General features: G+C 39.3%; 1 protein-coding gene across 2 annotated transcripts in view; it reads left to right on the forward strand.

The window, feature by feature from the left end:
• Positions 1-355: 355 nt before the first annotated feature.
• The window catches only part of mfsd1 (major facilitator superfamily domain containing 1), a 47,346-nt gene continuing 21,789 nt past the window's right edge, over positions 356-25,912 (forward strand). Inside the window, exons 1-10 of one of the 2 annotated variants that reach the window (XM_048541791.2) lie at positions 356-569; positions 3,815-3,867; positions 8,607-8,719; positions 8,846-8,888; positions 9,679-9,746; positions 12,107-12,215; positions 13,602-13,704; positions 15,945-16,043; positions 18,578-18,689; positions 23,901-23,957. In XM_048541791.2, the coding sequence (XP_048397748.1) occupies positions 410-569; positions 3,815-3,867; positions 8,607-8,719; positions 8,846-8,888; positions 9,679-9,746; positions 12,107-12,215; positions 13,602-13,704; positions 15,945-16,043; positions 18,578-18,689; positions 23,901-23,957 (917 nt within the window). In that variant the 5' untranslated portion in view covers positions 356-409. The remainder of the gene's footprint in view (positions 570-3,814; positions 3,868-8,606; positions 8,720-8,845; positions 8,889-9,678; positions 9,747-12,106; positions 12,216-13,601; positions 13,705-15,944; positions 16,044-18,577; positions 18,690-23,900; positions 23,958-25,912) is intronic. The other variant, XM_048541792.2, reaches the window with a different exon arrangement.

A 25,912-nucleotide genomic window follows, 5' to 3' on the forward strand; every position in this document is an offset into this window, starting at 1 on the left:
CTTTCTAAACTTGGTGCATAAGTGATACCAGCTGGTGTATGCTGGTATATCCACTGAATGTCAAGTTGTTCTGGGAGTGGCATATGCTAAGGGAATGCAGGAGTAGATCACTTGGTCCCTCGACCTTGCTCCACCACTTAGTAAGATCATGGCTGGTCTGATTGCAACTCAAATCCACATTTCATCTTCCCCGAATAACCTTTCACCACTTTGCTTGTAAAATTGATCAAGCTTAAAAAATATTCAAAAATTTTGCTTTCATCATCTTTTCAAGATCTATTTCTGAGGAAGGGTCACTACCCCCACAGCCCATCACGCCTCCGTCCCCCATCCCACCCCCGTCTCTAACCTTTCCAGGCGCAGGGGTGGGGTGACCCGGTGGCTGTGATCACGTGAGCGACTGTTGCCGATGGCGGAGACGGACGAGCTGTTGCCCGGGAAGGTGGAGGGCGAGCGAAGCCGGCAGTCCGATGACGCGCCAAGTCCGGGCTGTGCCTCGGCCCTCTGTGATCCCCGGCATTGGCTGCACCGCTTTGTGGTGCTGGCCGTCATCTGTCTCTTGGGTTTCGGTGAGTCTCTGATCGAACCGGTGTTTCTCTGGGCCTGGGCCTGACTTGCTGCAGCTACTCCGGAGACACGGGAGCAGTTTGACCTGGGCCAGCATTGGGTGTAAACAAAAACAAAGTTGCTGGAAAAGCTCAGCGGTTCTGGCAGCATTTGTGATGCCTCCAGACGTGCTGAGTTTTTCCAGGACTTTGTTTTTGTTCCTGATTAAGAGCATCCGCAGTTCTTCTGGTTTTCATCCACCATTGGGTGTTCCGTCATGTTGGGGAAAGCTGCAAATTGCAGCTGGGGCTCTTGCTGTTTATCTCAGTAACATCCTCACTCGTATTTTCTTCACTATGAGTCTCAAGGTATTTCATATTCTCTCAGATCCCCAAAGTTAGTTGAGAATTTTATAACGTGTGTAAGTGATAGTCCTGTGAATAGCTGTAGATGTGGATGAGTCACTTTGTGTCTGCCTTGTGACTCGAATGTGACTTCCTGCGAATCTGACATTTGTGTTGTGCATGAGAACAAAGTGTGGAGCTGGATGAACACAGCAGGCCAAGCAGCATCTCAGGAGTACAAAAGCTGACATTTCGGGTCTAGACCCTTCATCAGAAAAGTTCCTAATGAGCTTGTAGGTCAGGCAAAGAATTGTTGCATGCATTTTAGAATGCAACACCTATTTATAAGGGCATAAGACATAGGAGTAGAAGTAAGGCCATTTGGCCCATCAAGTCCACTGTAAGAGCTGACAACTCATTAGAAGATTATTTACCTTTTAAGACTTCTAGGGATTAATGTGCAGAGTTTTGGCATTTTTGGTTATAATTATGGTAGACAGGAAAACTTCATTGAAGGGATATGAGAATCTGATGTGCCTTTCTCTCATTATGGCTTTGATTATTGCAAGAAAGTGAAGTTATCTTTTGGGTTCAGTCACCTATGTGAGAGAGTTTCTGTTATTCAAGAATGCTGGTAACATCCAATCATTTTAATTAATAATGGACTTATTGGAGTGGGGAGAAAAGGAGCATGCATTTTGATTTTCCAAAGTAATGTGCAGAGGGAAAATGAAAGTTCCAGGGATATGTGGGATAAACTGTAAGATTGAGTGTGATAGTGAAAAAAAGACAATCAGTGTGGTTCAATTGGGAAACTGTGATGTTGAGCAACTGTGATTGTTTAATGTGAGCAAATACAACATTGGGGGATGGAATGTGTTAACAACCTTATTTGTGGAATAATATTTATGTTAATAGTTGTGAGGCAGTTGTAGCAGAGCCTAAGAATATATTTTAATCTCCTGAAGTGAAAATCTCAACCAGTTTTCTTTTACTGGCCCTGTACTGGATATCTTTGAGTAGAATTGTAAAGTAGCAGTGTAAGTACACTATGTTACAAGAATGGTGCAAAGTCATTCTTGGCCCAAAATAATCTTGTTAACTATGCCTTAGACCAGAGGACGATAAGAAGTAGGAGCCTTGAGCCTGCTCCACCATTCGGTAGCATTGTGGCTGATCTGATATTGCTCAAGACCATTTCCTGCCCTTTCCCTGGAACTCTTAATTCCTTTACTGATCAAGAATCTATCTCAGCCTTCAATACAATATACAGAAGAACTCTGCCCCAAGTTCTATGCTAAGAGGTTTCAAGGTACTTGACCCTCAGGAAAAACTTCCTACTCATCTCAGTCTTGCATTGACCCCCCCTCCCATCTTCTTAGAATTTATCCTTCCAAGCCCTTTAACCCTGTGTATCTCAATGAGATCACATTTCATGCTGCTAATTTCCAATAAGTGGAATAGCTATCTGTTTGAACCTTTCCTTGCTCAACAGTTCTTTACCAGATATCATCCTAGTGAACCTCTGTAGTTGCCTCCAATGAAATAATCTTTTCTTAAGCAAGATGATTAAAGCTGCTATTAGTAGTCCAGATGTGGTTTTGCTGACAGGAGGGTTGCATCACCATCACCATCCTACCTACCTACCCCAGCCCCAACCCTCCTCTCTCTATTTATTTCTGAGCTCCCTTCCCCCTCTCCCATTTCTGAAGAAGGGTCCCAGCCCAGAACGTCAGCTTACCCGCTCCTCTGGTGCTGCCTGGCCTGCTGTGTTCGTTCAGCTCCACACCTGTTACCTGTGGTTTCACTGGTTGCAGTAAGACTTCCACACTCTTGTACTGCATCCTCCTTGAAATAAGGGCCAAAATTCCATGAGCCTTCCTGAATTTCTGCCGCACCAGCGTTGTGGCTTTGTGTTTCGTGCACGAGTACACCCAAGTCCCTTTGTCTTGCAACTTTGTGCAGTTTTTCTCCATTTATGTAATACTCTTGCAAAGATTTGTAGCTCAGATTGTGGATGAAGTTGTTGGCTTGCTCGCTGAGCCAAGAGGACACAGTATGCCCTGAGACACTGGCCACACTACCCCGTATCAAGAACATATCAGAACTGACAATGAGACTCCTACAACCACTAGGAATCATAATCAAAGCTGATAATGTAAGCTCATTTTCAAATATGAATTAGTATAGCCTGCTAGCCATGTCGGAATTGAATTTACAAAATTGAGCTCAAAAACAAAGAATCTCACTAAGCTGCACTTCCCTCTCTGGCAATATGATGTATGTACTTATTCACAGAAATGCAAATTAATTATCGTGGAATTCCACAGTTTGCCTTAATTGGGGGGAGCCTTGTGAATAGTTTTCCTCTTAACTGGTATAATAGTAGACATTAAATCTTCAGTCCTTTGCCTAAATAAGACTACCAAATGTTTTATGGCTCATATCCTTTTACTCTGAATTTGTTGAGTGATTAGATTTTTTTATAGATTAGATTGGATTCCCTACAGTGTGGAAACAGGCCCTTTGGCCCAACAAGTCCACACCGTCCCTTGAAGCATCCCACCCAGACCCATCCCCCTATAATCCACACACCCCTAAACACTACGGGCAATTTATCATGGCCAATCCACCTAGTCTGCACCACTTTGGACTGTGGGAGGAAACTGGAGCACCAGGAGAAAACCCACACAGACACGTGGAGAATGTGCAAACTCCACACAGACAGTCGCCTGAGGCTGGAATCGAAGTGCTAACCACTGAGCCACCGTGCCGCCCCGTGCGTACACAGTAATACTTTGCTTAGTGTCTTTCCCGTTGGATGTACATTTAAAACTCGGTTTTGTAAACTACACATCTGACCAAGTTAAAAATAAGAGCTATAACATTGGGCGTTCGTAACAAGCATTTTCTCTTTGTTTTAGGTAGTTACTTCTGCTATGATAATCCAGCTGCTTTGCAGACCCAAGTTCTCAGTGTAAGTTGAAAATCTTAAATGTACAGCACCTGATTAACTTTTAAACAAAACTGGTAGAGTGCACTTGGTACAGTGAATGTTGCATGGTTGCTGTGTTAGCTTTATCTTGAAATTTGTGATGCTTCTGAACATTTAAGTACTTAGATGTTTTGTCACCGTTTAAGTCTTATGTTAACTTTAGTTCAACTTGTCACAATAGAACAGGTCCATATATCTGTTGTCTTGAGTACAGCGGTGATGGCTGAACCTGTATAAGACACTTCTGACAGAATGCAGTCACTTCATACGTTAGTTGTATTAGGGGATTTCAACTATTTCAATTAAGATAATCATATAAAAGGTTTAGCGGCGGCAGCTTTCTTGAGAGCTTTTTATGTCATCATACACGTGATGGAGTGTTAAATGAATACTTCACATTTATCTTTATTTGGAAGAAGGAAGATGCAAGTACAGAATTTGGGGAGATGGACTGAAGAGTTCTTGAACAAATCGATACACAATATGAGGAAACATTGGAAGTTTTAACGGATTTAAGTGTACAGTTCCTAGCTGCGGATGAGTTGTAGCCCAGGCTGTTGTGGGAGACGAGACGAGATGAGATGAGAGGAAATTAAAGGGGTGGTCATATGACAGACACCTGGTGAACAGTGATGCACAATAGTGATCAGTGCTGGGTCCTTAATTGTTTGTGATTATTCATAAATGATGTGGATAAAATATGGAGGAGATGATCAGTAAGCTTGTGAATTAGCAGAGATTGGATGAGTGGTTGGCAGTGAGGAGAGAGGTGTTAGGTTCTTGGAAGATATGAATGGATTGGTCAGAAGGGCAAATCAGAGTTTGCTGGACTTTAATCCTGATAAAATGAGGTGGTGCACTTTGGCAGAGGGAACAACATAAGGGGTACTCAATGAATGGCAAGACTCTAGGAAGCTCAGATGAACAGATTGATCTTGGGGTGCTTATCCACAAATCCCTGAAAGTGGCAGGGCAAGTAAATAGGGTAGTTAAGAGGGTATAGAGGATACCTGCCTTGATCAGTTGTGGCATATATTACTGGAGCAGGGGAGGTCCTTTTGGAGCTATACAGAACTGTGATTAGGTAACAGCTGGAGTACTGTGTGCAACTCTGGTCACTACATTATAGGAAGGAAGAGATACATTGGAAGTGTAAATGAAATTCACCCGGATGTTGCTTGGGGTTGGAACAATTCAGTTATAAGGCTGGAAAAGCTTGGGTTGTTTTCTTTGGTGCAGAGAAAGTTGAGGGGGGAGCCTGAGAGATGTAGAAGTTTGAGGGACATGCACAGGATGAAGAGAAAGCAGCTGTTCTTCTTAGGTGAAGTCTGACTAACATTTTTAAAGTGAAAGGCAGCAGGTTTAAAGGGGTTATGAGAGAAACCTTTTTCACTTGGAGTTCTAGAGCTCTGAAATGCACAGCCTGGAAGGGTAGTTGGGATGAGAAATTTCAAACCTTTCAAAAGTACTTGGATGAGCAGTTGAAGTCATAACTTTCAAGACTATGAGCTTAGTTCAGGAAGATGGGACTAATGTTGGAGTAGTATATTTTTGGTGGTGCAAGCTTGATGGTCGAAAAGCGCCTGTTCTGTGTGATTCTATAATTCAGTACACACAATAGATGTGGACAGGCACCAGAGGCTGAAGGACCATGAAAACTTCTGGATTGTAATAAAAATCTAACTAGTTTGAGTAAAGGAGCATGCGACAACTTGCCATTCTGATAAGTAGTTGAATTCAGTCCCACATATGTGATTCAGTATTAATGGCATCTGAAATGCCTAGTAAGCAAGTCAATTGTTCACTAGAGTAAACATAATATAAGATAGTGGCATTTTCAATTTGACCATTGAATAAAGTAAGCAATGACAATGTCAAATTAAGACTTCGACTGTTTCATTTTCCCAGTCAGTGAGTTTGTTCTTTGCTCTAACCTCTTTTAAAGAAAAGATAGCCTATATCTATCTTTTTCTGTTTACAGGATTAGTTAATAAGTGTTTGAGTTTCTCTGTAACCTAGCCATAAAATACCAGAATGCAGTCCTTAAATGTAGTCTTCTCGATTGGGTTGTGCTTTTTACTTAATGTTCCAGTTAAAATAATTGGCATGCTCTTTAAGAATGTATGAATTGAAATGGGAATTTTATGAAAATTTGCAATATACATTTTAGGTATTTTTTTGACCACTTTTGGGGGTGAGTACCCAATCAATATTCGAAACTTAACACCCAGACTTTCAGTGAGGTGGGTAAATACATGGGTTAAGCTTAGCATGGATGCAAGTTACATTATGGCAGAAAACACAAGCCCCAAGACTTTGCATGTTTCAAAGTAACAAAATTACTTGGAAGCCCATTGAAGTGTTACTCTGATATCAGGGGTGCATGTTTAGGTTAAGAAATGTAAGTTGATGTGAGAATTTAGTTCTTAGATAATTGAAATTCTGCTGCGCTACAGAGGGTGGCATTGTATTGTTGGAGTGCTGTAAGAAATGTTTGTCTATAAATCTGTTTTTTCTTTGGTGATAGTTTAATTTCTTCACGAAATTTGCTGCATTTCTTAAAATTGAAGTATGAATAGAAATTTCCAAGCTATAAATTGGTTAAAAATAATTATTTTGCTGGTATAACTCTGTTGGGAGGAATGTGCTGGAAATCAAACCCCACTACACCATGAGTCATGCCAGCAGTGTAAATATCTTTCTTAATCAGCAAAGCAGTCAATTCATTTCTGAGGAAGAGTCACTGGACCTGACATGTTAACTCGGATTTCTCTCCACAGGTGCTGCCAGACCTGTTGAGCTTTTCCAGCAATTTCTGTTTTTGTTTCTAACTTCCAGCATCTGCAGTTTTTTTTTCCAAGATTAGTTATTTCCTTTACTATTACCGAGCACAAAAGAGACTTTTGTTAGCTTTCTTCAGTAAAGTCAAAAACAATTCATTTATTAGAAACAAAATAGAGCTTCAAACAAAAATGGAAAATGCTGAAGAAACTCGAGCTGGTCTGATAACATCTGGGGAGAGAAATCAGATTTAATGTTTTGAGTCCAGTGACCTATTGTCAGAGAGCTGTTAGGCAAAAAACAAAGATCCTGAACATCAAGGGTTCGTTGGCAGAGCAGTGAAGGAGCCCGAGTTTGGATGGCAGGTCAGTTTGACGGGTTTTACGATTGAGCTAGCAGTTCATCTTTCAGAGATTGAGATCATCAGAGAAATTAATCCCTGGAGTTCTCTCTGATTCTCAGGAAACACTTCACAGATACTTCTTTAGGAGTTTTTCTATAAATGTTACCATTCTATGTGAGAGAGAGATAGCATTGCTTTTGCTTGTAGTCCTGTTCACAACTGAACAATTCAATTATCAATTCTCTAGCAAAACAAAATCTAGAGGCTGTTTCTAGGCAACCTTCAGTACTAGGCCCCTTCCTAAATTCATACTGTTTAATGCTGTTGCTAAATATAATCACTTTTAAAAGTTTTTCTCCCATGTCACTTTTTTTTGTAAACAACAGACAATCCTCGGTTCTTTTGACATTTGATGCGAAAAGTCACATAAATCTTTTGCAATCAGAAATGACCAATTCTTTAATTTTCTTATTCCTAAAATCCATAAACGTGTTCCCAACACATTACAAATATGCAATTAGTCAGGAATTGTAATAAGAACATAAGAACTAGCAGCAGGAGTAGGCCATCTGGCCCCTTGAGCCTACCCCACCACTTAATAAGATTATGGCTGATCTTTTTTGAGACTCAGCTCCACCCTGCCCACTTGCCCTAACCCTTAATTCCTTTTCGGTTCAAAAATTTATCTAGCCTTGCCTTAAAAACATTCAGTGAGGTAGCTTCAACCACTTCACTGGGCGAGGAATTTCACAGATTCACGACCCTTTGGGTGAGGAAGTTCTCCTGACCTCAGTCCTACATCTGCTTTCCTTTATTTTGAAGCGATGCCCTCTAGTCCTAGTTTCAAACAACCTCGCTGCCTCCATTCTATCTATTTCCTTCATAATCTTATATGTTTCTATAAGCTCTCCCCTCATTCTTCTGAATTCCAATACAAGTTGTGGATTTATATGTAAGACGGCATGCAAAAATATAGTCTTATCTTCAGTTAATTTTGTCACTTTATCTAAAATTTGAACTAGTGAGTATGACGTATCTAACTGAATTTTACTTTGATTTGCTATTCAAATTGAGTTGTTATATAGTTCCTTCGTGCAGATGGCAAGATTGATAATGAATTGTACAACATAATTTGAAAAAAAAATTGGAAATATTATTTTTAATACTGTATAATTATAATACAATATATTAATTCCCGCCCAAGCCTCACGTCCCCTTGTGACGAATGACTTGTCTTGTGACTTGCCAGTTTAAAATTAAATGATCATTAAAATATACGTCATGTTACATCAGAGATAATGGGAACTGCAGATGCTGGAGATTCCAAGATAATAAAATGTGAGGCTGGATGAACACAGCAGGCCAAGCAGCATCTCAGGAGCACAAAAGCTGACGTTTCGGGCCTAGACCCTTCATCCTCTCTGATGAAGGGTCTAGGCCCGAAACGTCAGCTTTTGTGCTCCTGAGATGCTGCTTGGCCCGTCATGTTACATCATTTCATTTTTACATAATTGTAATTGGCTGTGTTCTGTAAAGTTTCACAATTGGCTAGAGTATTTGAAAATTTGACTTTGTCTACTCTTTTCTTTCTCATTAGGATATGAAAGTTGATACTGTCAGATTCATGCAACTGTATGCGCTATATTCTTGGCCTAATGTTATCCTCTGCTTTTTTGGAGGGTTTTTACTAGACAAAGTATTTGGAATGCGGTAAGCTCATCAACAAGAAAAGATTGCACCTTTCTTTTTCATAAATTATTCACGGAATTTTTCTTTAAAGTAAACGCAATTGTGATTTGAAAGCTACATCTGTATATTGTTAAATATTTCTTACAGCTTGGGAACAATAATCTTCAGCTTGTTCGTTTGTGTTGGACAAGTGAGTAAAAATACTATTTTCCTGAAACTGTCCATAAAGTGCTTGATGGCACTAGAAATATTGCATTCATGGGTTCTTGAGAATGGCCTGTAGTGTGAGATATTCGGATTGTTTTGGTACTGGAGTTTGAGTGCGCACAAAATACAACATCTGGTTTTGGATTTCAGCCAGCGCCCTGTTTTACGGTTCCCAACTAATCCTTCGACTCTGCTATGCAGAAAAGAACTTTGAGCCTAGATATATGAGAGTTTTCTCCCAGCATTTTATATGATCCAATAATATGGGCTTCAGAGCCTACAGATTTATTTGCAATTATCTACATCTTCAAGCCAAAGTGGCATAAAACCATCCCTCGAGTCACAGTTTTCATTGTCATTTTCTTTAATTGTAGAAAGTTATGTTGGAATGTAAGTATTTTTTAATGCAGGAGGAAGCTGTTTGCCAAAGTGGCAAATTGGTGTGTCTGCATGTACGAGAAAATTTATCAGTCCTTTGGATACTGTAAGTGCACAGTTTGTCCTGAAGATTGTAATGTCTCTGATTTACATTAACCTGCACATACTTATGTTCTGATAATTTCCTGGGTGCCAGAATTTAATACAAAATGAGAAACAACTAAGCGCAGAGATCACTACCTGACTTTGTTACGAGATGTTTAGATTGATATTGAGAAGGTTGCATGTGTCAATATTACGCTGTAGATTTTTGTCATCTTTCTAAGGTATGGAAACATGAAGGAGAAGAAAAGCATATGATTGTCAGCAATTTAAATTTGTGCATTACTTTTAAGATTATCGTCGCTGCTGGAGCACTGTTGAATGCGTTTTGGCTAATGGAGCTAGGGAGATTTGTCTTTGGGTGAGTTGATTATTTTCTACTAATAAGTGTGACACAACCAACTAAATATACTCTAGATTACGTTGTCCATATTGGTTAGCAAATTTAAAAACTTTCCAATCTGATATTTTGATGTCAGCATCAATCTCTTTATTCAAAACCCGTTATTTAATACTCAAGTAGTAAGATCAGGTTATCTAAAGTTGTGAATTGAGAGATCGTAAAGTAGTGAAGTGGAATTGTTGATATTTTGTTTTGTGAATGTGTTAAAGATCACAGACGTATAGTTCCAAGTTGTCATATTAGGTTATTAGCCTGGATTTCCTCTGGCTGGTTGTTATTCCAGTGTGGATAGGAGTTGTGCATGAGAATGCATCTTAGCACAACCAGAAGGAATTCCCTGGGAATTAAATTTTCTGCTCGTCAATTCCTCTCTGCCTGGGACCCTCTGAATGTCTTCAGTTAAATTGGAAACTTTGGAAGGTTCCAATGAAAATTAAATATCAGGAAAAGTGGAACAGTTTAATACAAGATTGACACCATACTACCTCTCTCACACTGAACTGTATCTTCCTCAGGTCACTAACACACTCTAGACCCTGACATCCCTCTGGAACTGCATCATTTACATTGGCACCTTGCACTCTACTCTTCACCTCGCTGGCACCTTAGTCACACTTATGTAGTTAAAGTTTGACAGCAGCTGTCAAGACCTTTCAATGTCAGAATTTGGCAGCTGACTGTTGTGAAATGGAACGTGGTTTTTCTTCCTGTGATTGTTCTTCTGTAGTAGAGAACTGTCAGAATGGAAGTATGGCTCTGCATTTCGTAATGAGCCTTGGTTGCAATCTCCTCTTAGAAATGCAGAACTATTTTTGTCAAAACAAAGAGGAGACCTGGTGTGGCAGTCTGTGAGAGATTACCAATCCCTGGAAAATCAGCTCCATTAGCTCTGATTTGCATCTCCGATATAACTGGAACTGTAGGATTTCTGGATAAGGATGCACCATATTCTATTGAGGATATGTAAAATGGAAGTGAGAATAGGCCGTACAGCACCCTAAGCCTGCATTTCAGTTTGCTTCTCACCCGTATCTCTTGATATCCATATTGCTCAAAAGTTATTGATCTTTGTCTTAAATAAACTCAGTATCTGTGCACCCACAGCTCTTTGGTAGAGAATTCTACAAATTGGACCAGATAAGGAGGCAAAACAAAATTGTTCCCCCCATAACTTGAGATTTGATCCCTTTTTACGAGACGTCTCTCTCAAATTGCATACAATCATTGCATCTCCAAGCTATTTCTCCACTCAAACTCTCGAACTTTTAGCTTTCTCCTAAATGTGTGCCCATCGCTCCTGCAACTTTATTGAACTTCTCCAATTATATTTCTGCCATGTCACAACTGCAGAGAGGCTTTAAATAAAGTTGCAAATGTCATACCTTGATTGTGACTACAGTGCATTGTCCCTTCTTATACTTTCAACATTTCTGCCTTCCTTGACAAGTTAGTTCTCGCCACCCTCCACCATTATATTTCCTCAAGCCAGATGAGTGAGTTAGCAGTTTCTCAGTTCCGTCATTGTCTGTTAAGAGTAATCAGATAATTTTCAATAGTCGTCTCTTTCTGCTATATCTCACCATTGCCAAGGTATTTTCCTTCGCTTCAGCTGATTTCTCATCCACACGCTTTGGCACATCATTCGTCATGTTGTCAGGTTTCGTATGTGTGCAGATGGCATACAACTGTTGCTCTGGAATTTCTTTCTACCCTTTCTGTCTGACAGCTGAATGAAGTGCGATTTTTTTTTTTCTTTTTTTTTGGGAAGAATAATCATTTCGAGGACCAAAATCCTTATCTTTGTCTCCAAACAGAACTCTGTTCTCTCATTATGGGTTCCAGTCTCCGTGCCAGAGTTTCGATCCGAGCTAGATTGTACCTTGCCCCTTCTTCTTATTTGACCCTGAACTGATCTTTCAATCACATACGATTTTCGGCTTGTATACAAGTGTCCACGAGAATGTGTGTATCTTACAGTTATCCTTGTTACTGTCCTTGACCATTGATTTCAATCAAGGCTAATCTTAAAGTCTAAATTTAGATCGGGGTCAAGTTTTGGAGTGGGATTGAGCGTGCAACAACTACCAATTGAGTCAAACTGACATTTACAATTGGACGCTGGTTAATTGAGAATGTAGTATTTCGTTATGGTTTTCTTTGACTTTTCCAAACTTTTCTGATCTGAGATGGCTGTCTTCCACAATGCCATTACTGGCATGCCATCAGAAAGGCTGTCTGTTGAAAATTATCTGATAATTGAGAGTAAAATGGACCTGTAATCTAATTGCAACTTAATCTCACTTTATTGTGTTTTGCAGGATTGGCGGGGAATCACTTGCTGTTGCACAAAACACGTATGCAGTTAGCTGGTTTAAAGGCAAAGAGCTAAACCTTGTGTTTGGGTTGCAACTAAGCATGGCTAGACTGGTATGAGTAGTGCATTTGAGATCCTGAGATAAAACAAAAATTGAAAGTTTATCGTAGTTGTATTAATCTTGTTAAAACCTTCCGAAATAAGCAGCATTTCTGTAGATGATCCAGCACCATAAAGTAAAGCAGAAAGCTGACTTTTAAAACGAGACCACTCCTAGAACTGGACTGCAGCAACTTTTTTTTTACATTATTGGTAATACTAAAGTGAATTATTGTGTAAAATGTTGAACCAAACTGCTGTAATGAAGGGTGCAAATTTCACATAGGGAGAATTAGGTCAGGACTAGCAGGAGGAATGGGGAAATGGCAATACAGTAATGAAAACAGAAGTTGCTGGAAAAGCTCAGCAGGTCTGGCAGCATCTGTGAGGAAACAAATCAGTTAACGTTTCGGTTCTGGTGCCCCTTCGTCAGAATGGACAGTACATGTATCCTGAATGGCCTGCTTCCATACTGTAAGGATTCTGTGATTCTATGAAAAGAATAAGGAATGACTCATAGCCTAACACAATCCACTTCTTTGCAGGAAATGAGTGGACATGCTGAAAGAGAACAGGCCAATGTCTTGAGTCCATTTTTAACTCTTCTTTGCAAGCTGTTTTTAGTTCAGATTTTTAGCATCTGCAATACTTCACCCTTATTCGTTATTCTGTTCAGTGTGTTTGGCTGGAGAGGTGTTCATTACTCTTCTAGATCAGCCTTAGTTTGAGATCCTAATTTTCCCCAGGCTGCACTTGCATTCTGCTTCCTAATGGCTGTTGACTTCAGTGAAGATTTCTTCTGCATCACAGACATTTAATAAAGCAGCTCTTTAAAAGAGGAAATGTGAACAAGTTTCTCTGGATCATATTAAAAATCCTACAAATTACCCACACAAAATTTCAAATTTGATCATCGTTCTAAATGTGTAGAGTCTGTGTAACCAAATGTGGTTTCCCATTCACATGAAATTTGGGTGAAGGGATTAAAGAAAGAAAAATGCTAAAGTGCGATTATTTTTAAAGGTTTTTGATTAGATTCAGTGGTATTTGCTTGGATTTCATTCTCTTTAATTAACAAGCTCAAATAACTACTCAGTGCAATACTTTGTAGGACCTAATTTTATACTCTTCATTAATTCATGATTGAAGTGCAATTTTAAGAGCACCATGATTGGATATGTCATGTAAATTGTTTTGCTTTCCAGCTGAAGAATGGAATTGAGGTTGTTGAATCTATCTTTGGGGGTTACAAATTATTGCAAATCTTTTGAGTTTAAGTTTTAGACTAGCTTTTTTGACAGTTGTAAATTTTAAAAATACAGATCAATATGGCAAGCAGTGAGCATAAAGTATCTTCCATTGAAGTAAATCTGCAAAGTTTAAACTACTTTTTTCTACAGGGTAGCACTGTGAACATGAACATTATGGGGTGGATCTATGGAAAAGCAGTGAAGATGGTGGGCTCTGTGGGTCACATCACGCTTGGTATAAGTCTCATGATAGGTTTGTGTTTTTTTTAAGTGCTCCTTGAGGACTTGAATTTTGACGGATTGTGAGAAAACATGGTTTTAAGTTCTGTGGAAATACTTGTATTCTGTTTTTAAATGGAACAATGAAAGGACATTGGGATGTTCTTGTTAAAAAAAACTGGACAATCACTTAACTTCAGCTAATTGCTTGGATCCACTTCTAAGAAACCGTCTGCCTTGGTTTTATGAGATAACAAGATGCAGAGCTGGATGAACACAGCAGGCCAAGCAGCATCAGAGAAGCAGGAAAGCTGACATTTCAGGGCTCGATCCTTCTTCAGAAACCATTTCCGAAGAAGGGTCTAGGCCCAAAACATCGGCTTTCTTGCTACTCTAATGCTGCTTGGCCTGCTGTGTTCATCCCGCTCTGCACCTTATCTCAGATTCTCCGGCATTTGCAGTTCACCCTATCTCTGCCTTGGTCTTCTGATGGTTTTGATGGAAGAGTGCTTTGCTTGATTGGCTTTCAGCTGGAAAGAAAGCTGTCCATCTCATCACTCAGTTCTGAAACATTTTTGGTGTGTATCTGGTGCGAAATCTTTGCATTTGTCTTAAACATGACTGGAAGATTTCTGGATAGGTTTCTTAGTTAGAAATGATATGCATGAATATGAAGAGAAGGTGCAGAACTCATGCAGGTGCAATGAGCTGAATGGCCTCCTGTGCCATGATTCTGAGGTTTTGAGCAAGCAATATTTGACATCACCCTAGAAGTCACTGCCCATACTAAATTTTCTCTTTCGCTTAGGTATTTTGTCGAGTGAGATTCATGGTGCCTTGTCTGCTATGGTTCTGAGGAACTTTTCTCATGAGGGATTTCATTTTTCACCCCATTGAGTTTCATACAAACTGTTGTCCAGTTTTGCATTATATTTAAATAGGTTTGGTTTGTAATAAATCAATAATATTGTTAAAGAAACTTGTTTGTATCTATTTATTCCAACTCTGATATAGAGAAGGCCTATAATTAACCATAACAGAAAACTGGGAAAACCATTATTTTTGTGGCCAGTGAAATAACGGCACTAGGAAGAGTGCAGTTCTCCCATTTTGGTCATGACATTGCCAGCATGGCTACAATTGAAATTTCTCTTGACCATGGTTGGTTTGTCTCTTGTTAATATTGGCTTGGTTATATTTTCATTCTCAAACAGTCCCATTTCTGGAAGATCCACTTTGCCAACGATCTTGATTAACAGGCACAGAAGTTTAAATATATTTGGATATGGAAGGTTCAGTAAAGCTCACTGAGTAAGTTTGACTGCGGCTAAGCGCAGCAGTTTAGAAACTGTATGTGGTCTTTAGCTGAAATTTTGAGTTGAAGAATTGCAGATTGATTCCATTGATTTGCAAGATCTTCATTTTGTCTTGTATTAGTATGACTTAGCTTTGTAAGATCAGGAAGTGGCAAGAAAGTTGTTTTTCATCCTATTTGCTTACATTTGCAATCTTGTAGGACAAGTTAATACCATTAATCGGATCATTACATAAATTTTTAACATCAGGATTGACAAGGCAAAAAATTGAAAGTTAGTGGCGTTTTGATCTATGCTCAATGGACCATAAGTAGAAAATCTATTAGATACATTTTGCACCTTTTTGCCTTGCCTAATCCCATTCTTTAGAGCATCCTTCACAAAACAGGAAAATACGGCAAGGGTTTAATCATCTCCTCAGGTGTAGAAAATGCTGCAGATATAGTGAATTGTTTCAAAATGGTGGCATGTTACCTATCATTTACTTAATTCACTTGTCCCTCAGCACTTAGTTCCAACTCAAAAGGTGCGAGTACAAGCTCCATTCAGGATCTAAGTTAACCGTTCCGGTGAATGGTCAGGTGATGTATCACTGCACCTTTAGGAGAACTGATGTTCAAATTAGATATTAAATAGACTGTCTTCAATTTTGACAGCTGAAGTGAATATTAAATATCTCTCACCATTAGTTGAGGGAAGGACATTCTCTCCACTATTGGTCAATATTTTCCACGTGCAGCAAACTACCTTGAAGGTTTGAAATAAATCAGCCATTTTGTGCATGGTAAAGTTCCAGAAATGAGAGAAATGACAAAAGTTATTTGATTAGTTAGAAATGAATCATCATCAACTAGTTTCTCAGACTCTTCAGTATATTTATGTTTTATATTTGTTCCTGCTGTCTATTCATGTATGGCTTAATATTCCTTATCAGTGTTTTCAAATTTTCTCCATACAGCTGCTTCAACCTGTGTGTTTTCGTTGTTGTGTGCATTTGCCATTGCTTATTTAGACAAAAGAGCTAAGAGGATTTTAAATAAAGATCAAGGAAAAACAGGTTGGTTCAAAGGTGTTATTTTGTTCCCTTTTGGAAAGGGGAACTGAAATTAACATCAGAGCATCTTTTAAATTCAACAAAAGCAATAATAGTGAACTATAATTTAGTTAGTATACTTTACAGCAATCAATGATATTCTAATTTTGTTAAAGTAATAGTTTTACTTTTGTTGTGTTAACTGTTTAATGTCTGAATTTTAAACATGCAGAAAATCAGTGGTTGTACTTGATAGTGCCCCTGCTATTGTCAACCAGAGCAAGTTATCTGAACACGTACAGTTGTAGACAACCCGTCTATGCTGTTTAAGAATATTCAATATGTTTCTTTGATAAGGTGTAGTAAAGTAGTATTCATATAATGCTTTGCACTTTCTCCCAACACTTAGTGCTACATGAATAAAATTGCATTCTTCAATACTGCTTATTTCAGTGAGATAGGCACTTCAGAAGACCAAAATCTGAACTTCACTAAACGTCTCAACTTTTGATGCTGGATTTACCCAAATGCTTATTACAGTGAGATAAGCAATTCAGAAGACCAAATTAACGACTTCACCAAACGAAGCAACTTTTGATGCAGGTTTGACTGAAATTCCTATTTCAGTGAGATAAACATGTCAGAAGACCAACATCTCAATGTCTCTGAACGACTCAAATTTTGATACTGGTTTCACTAAAATGCTTACTTCAGTGAGATAAGCATGTCAAAAGAACAAAATCTCAACTTCACCAAACGACTCAACTTTCGATGCTGGGTTCACTGAAGTGCTTATTTCAGTGAGATGCAGCACTTTTTCTAGTGCTGGCACTCAGATTAGATGACATCATAGTCAAGAAAATTTGACCTGTAATGCAACTTATCCTGTTGTGGTCACGGGAGCTGCTTATCAGTAGGTTTTTCTTTTTTTTTGTTGGAATTTTTACAGGAAGGAGAAACGCCATTGTTAGGTTGGAAGTTTCTTTTGAAACTAAAGTCTTAATTTCAGGCTGTATCTTCTAGTTCCAGTCAGCAGGCATGTACAGTGGAATTTGCAATAATGAAATAGTTGGCCATGGCTTTTTTGCATATTCTTCAATGAAACATTGCCTTATCCCATCGCCTATTATTTATTTAAGTTTTGAGTGAATAAAGCTGTTCAGTTGTTTTTGCATATTGTAATTTGGATTTCTATCAGTACCCTTTCTGTAAATACGAACTATTTTTATTCACTCATGGGATGCGGGCATTGCTGGCTGGCCAGCACTTATTGCCTGTCCTAAAACATTAACTCAGTTTCTGGATTAATAGTTGGGCGATAATATCACTAATCCATCGCCTTACCATTATGGATTTTCCATCATGGATGTTACCACCCTTACATGGCATACATTTCTCTTCCCCGTTCAAAATTTGCTGAACATAAACAGTTCTTTTGTGTTACGGTAAAGGTACAGATTAATGCCAGTACTGAATTGACAGGATCGTGGAAAAATGGAGAAGTTGCATGACAGAAAATACCTATCTAACCTGTCCATTAATATCATGGCAAGAATAAAGACAGACTGACTATTTAATTTTCCTTTCTTCAATTCTTTATTCCTTAATAGTTGAAAATGTTTTTGCTTTATTCAAAGAGTTATTTGCTCGTATTCTGCTTGTATTTTTAAGTGATCTATAATTATTATTGCTTTTTACACTAAGTGTTGGGACAAATTTCTGGTCACAATCCAGTAAGGGGCCAGCAATTGTTGTTTTAAAGGCAAAATATGAGATCCCAGTTACTTGCTGAAAGAACAAATCTGGCAGATTTGATGGGTTTTAAACAAACAAGAATTTTTACTAAACAGGAGTCAACAAAGCAAATGCTAAATGCAATTTATCCAAACCACAATCACCCAGTTTTAACCTGAGCTAAATGTGAATTAACTTGAAACCTAGTTGAATTAGAAACTCAATTGCACCATTCATGATGAGTTCGTCTTGTGTCAGTTTTACTAATTTACTCAGCAGTCTACTTCAATTTCACTGATCCTGTTACAAAGTCCCTTAAACTCTGTCTACCACATGTGACATTTAACTGCTATCCTTCAAGGCGTTTGCCCTTCAGCAGCGGCTACATCTCTGCTGTGAAGTCGTCTTCCTTCTGCCTGTCTGCAAAGAGATGTCAAGCAATAAGAGTCCAACTATTCATCATCCAGCCATTAAGTTACACCTTCTGAGACTGAATTCTGCTGGGTTGCCCAGGCTACATCCCAGTGTCTATTCAAATGTGCCATCCCAGCTGCCGAACTGCGCTGAGCAGGCATCTGCTGACTACTGAAATATATGGAGCAAATTGGTACCCAGTTAAGAGAATGCAGCACCAAATGGTTAATTTTCTAATGGTCTACAGATAGGCTTAAAAAATAGGCCTTTCATCAATCTTGACACTTCATTCAAGTACAGTCTGTAGTATGACAGCTTTCAGTTGATGTGCAGTCAGTTAACAGGATTGTTCTAAAATTGACTGGAAAAATACTTTTTTAACACTGGATTTTAAAAAAAAATCTTTTCAGGTGAAGTTGTGAAACTGAAAGACGTGAAGGATTTCCCTTTATCTCTCTGGCTGATATTCCTCATCTGTGTTTTTTATTATGTGGCTGTCTTCCCATTTATTGGACTTGGAAAGTGAGTGCATGTTTCTTCTTCACCCTAAACTGTAATCCATGTCACTTTGTATTTAAGAGATAATGGGAACTGCAGATGCTGGAAATTCCAAGATAATAAAATGTGAGGCTGGATGAACACAGCAGGCCAAGCAGCATCTCAGGAGCACAAAAGCTGACGTTTCGGGCCTAGACCCTTCATCAGAGAGGGGGATGGGGGGAGGGAACTGGAATAAATAGGGAGAGAGGGGGAGGCGGACCGAAGATGGAGAGTAAAGAAGATAGGTGGAGAGAGTGTAGGTGGGGAGGTAGGGAGGGGATAGGTCAGTCCAGGGAAGACGGACAGGTCAAGGAGGTGGGATGAGGTTAGTAGGTAGCTGGGGGTGCGGCTTGGGGTGGGAGGAAGGGATGGGTGAGAGGAAGAACCGGTTAGGGAGGCAGAGACAGGTTGGACTGGTTTTGGGATGCAGTGGGTGGGGGGGAAGAGCTGGGCTGGTTGTGTGGTGCAGTGGGGGGAGGGGATGAACTGGGCTGGTTTAGGGATGCAGTAGGGGAAGGGGAGATTTTGAAACTGGTGAAGTCCACATTGATACCATATGGCTGCAGGGTTCCCAGGCGGAATATGAGTTGCTGTTCCTGCAACCTTCGGGTGGCATCATTGTGGCAGTGCAGGAGGCCCATGATGGACATGTCATCAAAAGAATGGGAGGGGGAGTGGAAATGGTTTGAGACTGGGAGGTGCAGTTGTTTGTTGCGAACTGAGCGGAGGTGTTCTGCAAAGCGGTCCCCAAGCCTCCGCTTGGTTTCCCCAATGTAGAGGAAGCCGCACCGGGTACAGTGGATGCAGTATACCACACTTTGTATTTATGGGCTTTGCAGCAATTGAATTAATTCAATACTGTTAATTGATGGTGACGTGGAGACAGTGCACATAACCCAGCCTGTTGTGCATAAAATTGATATACTGGTATTTCTCCTATAATACAATAGATGTGTTCTTGTGTAAGCTTGCACGATAGAAAATCACATCACAGGGAAATTGCTATTTCTGTACAGCAGAAAATTTGTGTTTTCCAAACAGCGTCCACTGTTCATCAATTGCGTTACAGCCAATTTGCATTAACGTTATAGCAGAAATACCTGTATATGGTAAACTCATCACAAACCTTAAACTAAGCTTGAGAACATAAACTTGAAAGATATCGGGAGGCAACGGCCTAGTGGTATTATCGCTAAGACCCAGATAACCCAGTACCTGGGTTCAAATTCCGCCACGCCATGGCTGACGGTGTAATTTGAATTCAGTAAATATCTAGAATTAAGAGTCTAACAATGATTGTGAATCCATTGCCAACTGGCTGGAGGAGATGGAGGGCATGGGTGGTGTCCTGGACATGCTGAACTGTCTCTAATGCATTTATGTTTGGCCTCTTTATTTAAGGGACAGAATCCATATAGTGGGATCATAATGTCTTATTATACAATGTAGTATCTGACTTACAGATTTGATAGAAGTCATATAGGAGGGATAGAAATCATAATATGGATTTGTGGTTATTGAAATGGAGCTGAAAGATCTGAGGTAAATGCAATGCTAAGAAACTGGAATGAAACTTGGGATGAACAAGTTATGCACCTTTGACTCTAAAAGTAACCAATGCACTAAAAAAGCAAGTAGAACTGACTTATGAATGAAAGAATGCTGGTCTTGCAAAAACATAGTGATCGTTTAAACAATTTAAGCAAAAGCTATCTCAAGAATAGTTTCCTGTTGTACAAGATTAAAGACAAACAAGTGCAAAGATCCCTCCAAATGGCTATCATTGTCATGGCCCGGAAAGGGGAGAGGTCAAGATATCAACTCCAAAAGCCAATCCCAATACATAAGTTAGATTATTTTAGATAGGGGCATGTCATTGCTGGAGTGGAGTACCTTTGTGTTATTTACATCCAACCACTTTCTTAAATCCTTCATCTCAGATATTTTGTATAATAGCTTTGAGAGTAATGGTGTCAAAGAGAGGGCAACAGGATACTTGAGACTTTGGTGAATTATGGAAGTACTGTACATCTCCTGATCCAAAAAGCTTTGAAGATTGAGAAGCCAAAAGGTAGTGAATAAAAAAAATGGAGAATTCGTGAAATCAGCAAAAGGCAAACAGAATGGGAAATAAATTAGATTGCAAGGTGAAAGAAAATAGATAAAGGGAAAATAAAAATTGACTTTAAGGTCTAAAAATTCACCTCTGAACTAATGAGTTGTCAAGTTAAAATGTCTCAATATCTGAGGCAGAGGTTGATTGCTGCTGCATTAACAATGATCACATTCCTTAAAATTGTGCTATTATTTATCTGAGTTTAATGCGCAATTAAAGTAAGTGCTTAAAGATAGGAGGGGCTAAGGTGACATGTCTGGGAGTTGACCTTGATGTGGAGCTCATCATTGTGTTTGCAATCACAATTCAATTTACAAAACGTGGAATTAAAATTAGATTATTTTTTCAGTGATTTGTACCACCTAGTCTTTTTCCAGCATAAAAGAGAGATGCCATACGCAGCTTTTGTAGTGCAGTTGATACAGCAGAACAGAATTGGATTGTTTGAAAGTCAGGCCAAAAGCATAAAGCTGCTGAAACATAGAAATCTAATTTTTGAAACTGTAAAAAATCTTTTAAATTGAAAGATAACCTGAAAAGCAGGAGCGTTGAATAATGTATATTTAAGTAGTTCATCATAAAGACTTGAGTGCATTACTCAAATGAACTTTGCAAATCTGGGAAAAAACATTGAAGATCAACCATCTATTGAAAGCACACTGATCCCAAATTGAATCAGAATGTAAAAAACTTCTGGTTGTTTTGCTAAAGATATAATTGTATCGATATGCTGGAATCAGTTCAGTGATAATTAGATCATTGCAGGAGAAGCAAAGATTAGTTCGCTTAATTGTAACATGTCAAAAAATTCAGGGTTTGAGTGAAAATTTGTAGCTCAAGTGTTGGTTGCAGATGTTGGTATGTTTGCCAAGCTGGGAAGTTTGATAACAAATGCTTCAGCTTGACTATAGATTTTCCTACAATAAAGTATGTTGTGATTTCAGTGGAAATCAACGACATGCTTAGCTTTTTTAGAGTTTGAAATGCCAAATATTGACTAAATAAATGAGGCTACAAGGTTCTTTTTACCAAAGTCAAGGGATGGAATCTGAATAACAAAACTATTACTTTAAATGGTCAGTTGTGGTAAGGAGATTAAAAGTAGGATGAGGTCTTAGTAATAATCCAAGCCAACCATTTCACTTTCTTTCCATGCCCGTTTGGTTTAACACCCAAAAACTTAATTCCGATGTTTATACAAAAAAAAATTGGAAAATGAACCAAGTACTGCTTCAAGGATTCATATAAAAGTTGGGATGTCTTCGGCCTTCCATTCAGCTCAGACAACATTTTACCTTCATGTCTTCTCTAAATGACCTACAGTTGTAAACTTCTCATTCAAGACTAGGTGTAGCTATCTCTCGTTAAAACCCTATTGGTTTTAATGTTTTCTTTTCTCTCCATCCTTCCCCCTCTCCCTGCCTGTCTGTCTCTTTCAGTTCAGCCTCTGTATGAACCCCCCCACTCCGTCTGTCCCCCACCTGACCCCCGCTGTTGGTGGCTCTCTTGCTGTCACTGCCTGTGTCTCCCTGCCCCTGCTTGCAGTTCATGAAAGTTTTGGCGAGTGCACAAAATTTCAACTGAACTCGAAGAGGAAGATTTCTCTGTTGCAGCCTACTTATTTTAAAACAGCATGTCTCCCTGAAAGCTAAACTAACTTGGCAGAGCTTTTATCGTCTATTGTTTGTTTCCCAAGCAGTCTGACCACATGATAATTTACTGGAGGTAAACTGCTTTTTTTAAAACCTGGAATCATCTCATAGTAGTCTTGACTGTTGAAGAAATTCTCAAATCATGAGCTCCTCAAGCTGTACCAAGTGGTGGTACATTACCAAAATTATTGAGGTTTTCTGTGTAAAGGCGAGACAGCCAGTTTAGCATCGCTACTCTTTGCCAAGCCATTGTGACTATCGTAACCAGTGGATATTTGTCCTGATTATCTTAACTATATTTCCAGTAGAGTGGAGTATATGAGTAGAAATAGCAATGTGAAGTAATTTTTAGACTTTGTCCTTAACACAATGTTCAATATACTTTTTGTTTGTTTCTGACGCTTGTTTATTACATGTTAATTGGTTTATTTAGGAAAAAAAATTAAACTAAGCTCAATGCAGTACTGTATTGTAGGCTCAAGCTGAAGTTTGCTCACAACTGAGGAAATTCATTCCAGGGCCATGAAATAGAAATTTGAAGTGCATGCATGGGCCAGTTGCTGGTTTTTGTGGTAAATGGTAATGGTTTAAAAAAACTTAATGTTAGACTACCCTGATGGTGTCTCAGTTCCTCGCTACTGATAACACTCATTAGAGTGGTATGTTACTTTTTCATTGTGTTCTTGCTGAACGTGGTTTGCCCAGTGCATTATTCTATATTTGAAGGGTGTTTGATCTATACAGTAACTGCTGACAATTGTATTGATTTTAAACTTGTAACTTTATTTTTATTCTGTTATAAAGCTTCACTGGACAGCACATTCACCCTGAATCCATAAATTGAACACAGATCTACTGGAATGGCACGGTGGCTCAGTGGTTAGCTCTGCTGCCACATAACCAGAGACCTGGGTTCGATTTCAGCCTCAGACAACTGTCCTTATGGAGTTGGCACATTCTTCCTATATCTGCACAGGTTTCCTCCAGGGTCTGATTTCCTCCCACACCCCAGACATGTGCAGGCTAGGTGGACTGACCATGCTAAATTTCACATAGTTTCCTGTGATGTGTCAGGTAGGTGGCTTAGCCATGGGAAATGCAGTGTTACAGGGATAGGGTAGGGGTGTTGGGTCTCAGTGGAATGTTCTTTGTAGGATTGGTGTGGATTCAAAGGGCTGATTGGCCTGCTTCCACAGTTGGGATTCCGTACTATCATATCTAAATTTATGGAATTTACTTGATTTATTTTCTCATTTTATTCCCTTCCTGTCGCCCATTGCAAAGAAAAATTTGAATCCTGTATGAAACTGTTTACCATTTGGTATCAAACTAAAATTTAAATATTAGAATTCACTTATGTGTCTACAACTTATCGATTGTTCTTGAACTATATGTTTGACCAAGATGTGGTTTTTATTCCAACAGAGTATTCTTCATTGAAAAATTCAACTTTTCTCTGAAACAAGCCAGTTTAATCAACAGGTATTTATAGCCAGCAGCTGGACCTGATCAATTTGATTTACTTGTCTTTAAAATAATCTGTTCGAAAGATATCAAAATGTCATGGTGTGCACAGCACTTCAGCAATAGTACTCTGTTACTTAAAGATCTGGAGTCAGTAATTGTAAAAGTATTTTGTGCACTTTATCAGAATGGAATAATCAGAATATTTTTCTCTTAGCAAGATGTGTTTGCTTTCCCAATTAAACATTGCACATGAATCAAGATTTTCCTTTAGAACCCTATTCACAAATGGTTATTTTCCCTACTGGAAGTTGGAGGATATTTATAGTGGAGCTCCCCAGTTGCCCTTGCTTTTTCTGATTTGTACTTAGGATCTAGATTTTTGGCATGCAGCGGGTAATTTCAAAATTTACAGATGATACAAAGTTTGGAAACTTTGTTAAATAAAAATAAGGAACTTCAAGAAATCTCATTCATAAAGTCAGGAGGTATGGGTTACAGGGTGATTTTGGCTGTCTGGATTCAGAATTGGTTGGCTGACAGGAGGCAGAGAGTGGTTGTAGATGGTAAGTATTCTGCCTGGAGGTCAGTGCTGAGTGGTGTCCTGCAGGGCTCTGTTCTTGGGCCTCTGCTCTTTGTAGTTTTTATAAATGACTTGGATGAGGAGGTTGAGGGGTGGGTTAGTATGTTTGCTGATGACACAAAGGTTGGAGGTGCCGTTGATAGTATCGAGGGCTATTGCAGGCTTCAGCGAGACATTGACAGAATGCAGAGCTGGGCTGAGAAATGGCAGATGGAGTTCAGCCTCGATAAATGCGAAGTGATGCATTTTGGAAGGTCGAACTTAAATGCTGAATATAGGATTAAATGCAGGATTCTTGGTAGTGTGGAGGAACAGCGGGATCTTGGTTTTCAAGTGCATAGCTCCCTCAAAGTTGCCGCCCAGGTGGATAAGGTTGTTAAGAAAGCATATGATGTTTTGGCTTTACTTAACAGGGGGTTCGAGTTTAAGAGCAGCGAGGTTATGCTGCAGCTCTACAAAACCCTGGTGAGACCACACTTGGAATATTGTGTCCAGTTCTGGTCGCCCTATTATAGGAAAGATGTGGAGGCTTTGGAGAGGGTGCAAAGAACGTTTACCAGGATGCTGCCTGGACTGGAGGGCTTGTCTTACGAGGAGAGGTTGACTGAGCTCGGACATTTCTCTCTGGAGAGATGGAGGAAGAGAGGTGACCTGATCGAGGTGTACAAGGTAATGAGAGGCATGGATAGAGTCGATAGCCAGAGACTTTTCCCCAGGGCAGGATTGACTGCCACAAGGGGTCATAGTTTTAAGGTGTTAGGAGGAAGGTATAGAGGAGACGTCAGAGGGAGGTTCTTCACCCAGAGAGTTGCGAGCGCATGGAATAGTTTACCAGTGGTAGTCATGGAAGTGGAGTCATTAGTGACATTTAAGCAACTGCTGGACATGCACTTGGACAGCAGTGAATTAAGGGGAATGTAGGTTAGGTTATTTTAATTTTGGATTAGTAATATTCCATAGCTCAACATCGTGGGCCGAAGAGCCTGTACTGTGCAGTACTTTTCGATGTTCTATTAAGAAAGATAGGTAAGTTGGTGGTGTAGGTAGATAGGTGAATGAAGAAATTTAATGTGGAAAAGCGTGAGGTGATCCATTTTGGTAGAAGTAACCTGGAAAAAAACAATAAAACAAAGAATACTGTTGTAGAGGACATTCAGGGGCAGAAAATCCTTGGGTGTATCTGTGTATAAATCATTAAAGGTGCCTGGATAGGTAGAGGATGTGCCTTATAAAGTATACAGTGTGCTTTATTTGGAGTTGCATACAAGAACAGGGAGGTTGTTGCTGAACCTGTTTGAGATAATAGTTAGACTTGAAAGAGAGACAGCGAGGGACTTCAGATGGAGTATCGTGTATCCAGTTACACATTTGAGGAAAGATGTGTGTGTGT

Source organism: Stegostoma tigrinum, chromosome 14, assembly GCF_030684315.1.
Source record: "Stegostoma tigrinum isolate sSteTig4 chromosome 14, sSteTig4.hap1, whole genome shotgun sequence".
NCBI lineage: Eukaryota > Metazoa > Chordata > Chondrichthyes > Orectolobiformes > Stegostomatidae > Stegostoma > Stegostoma tigrinum.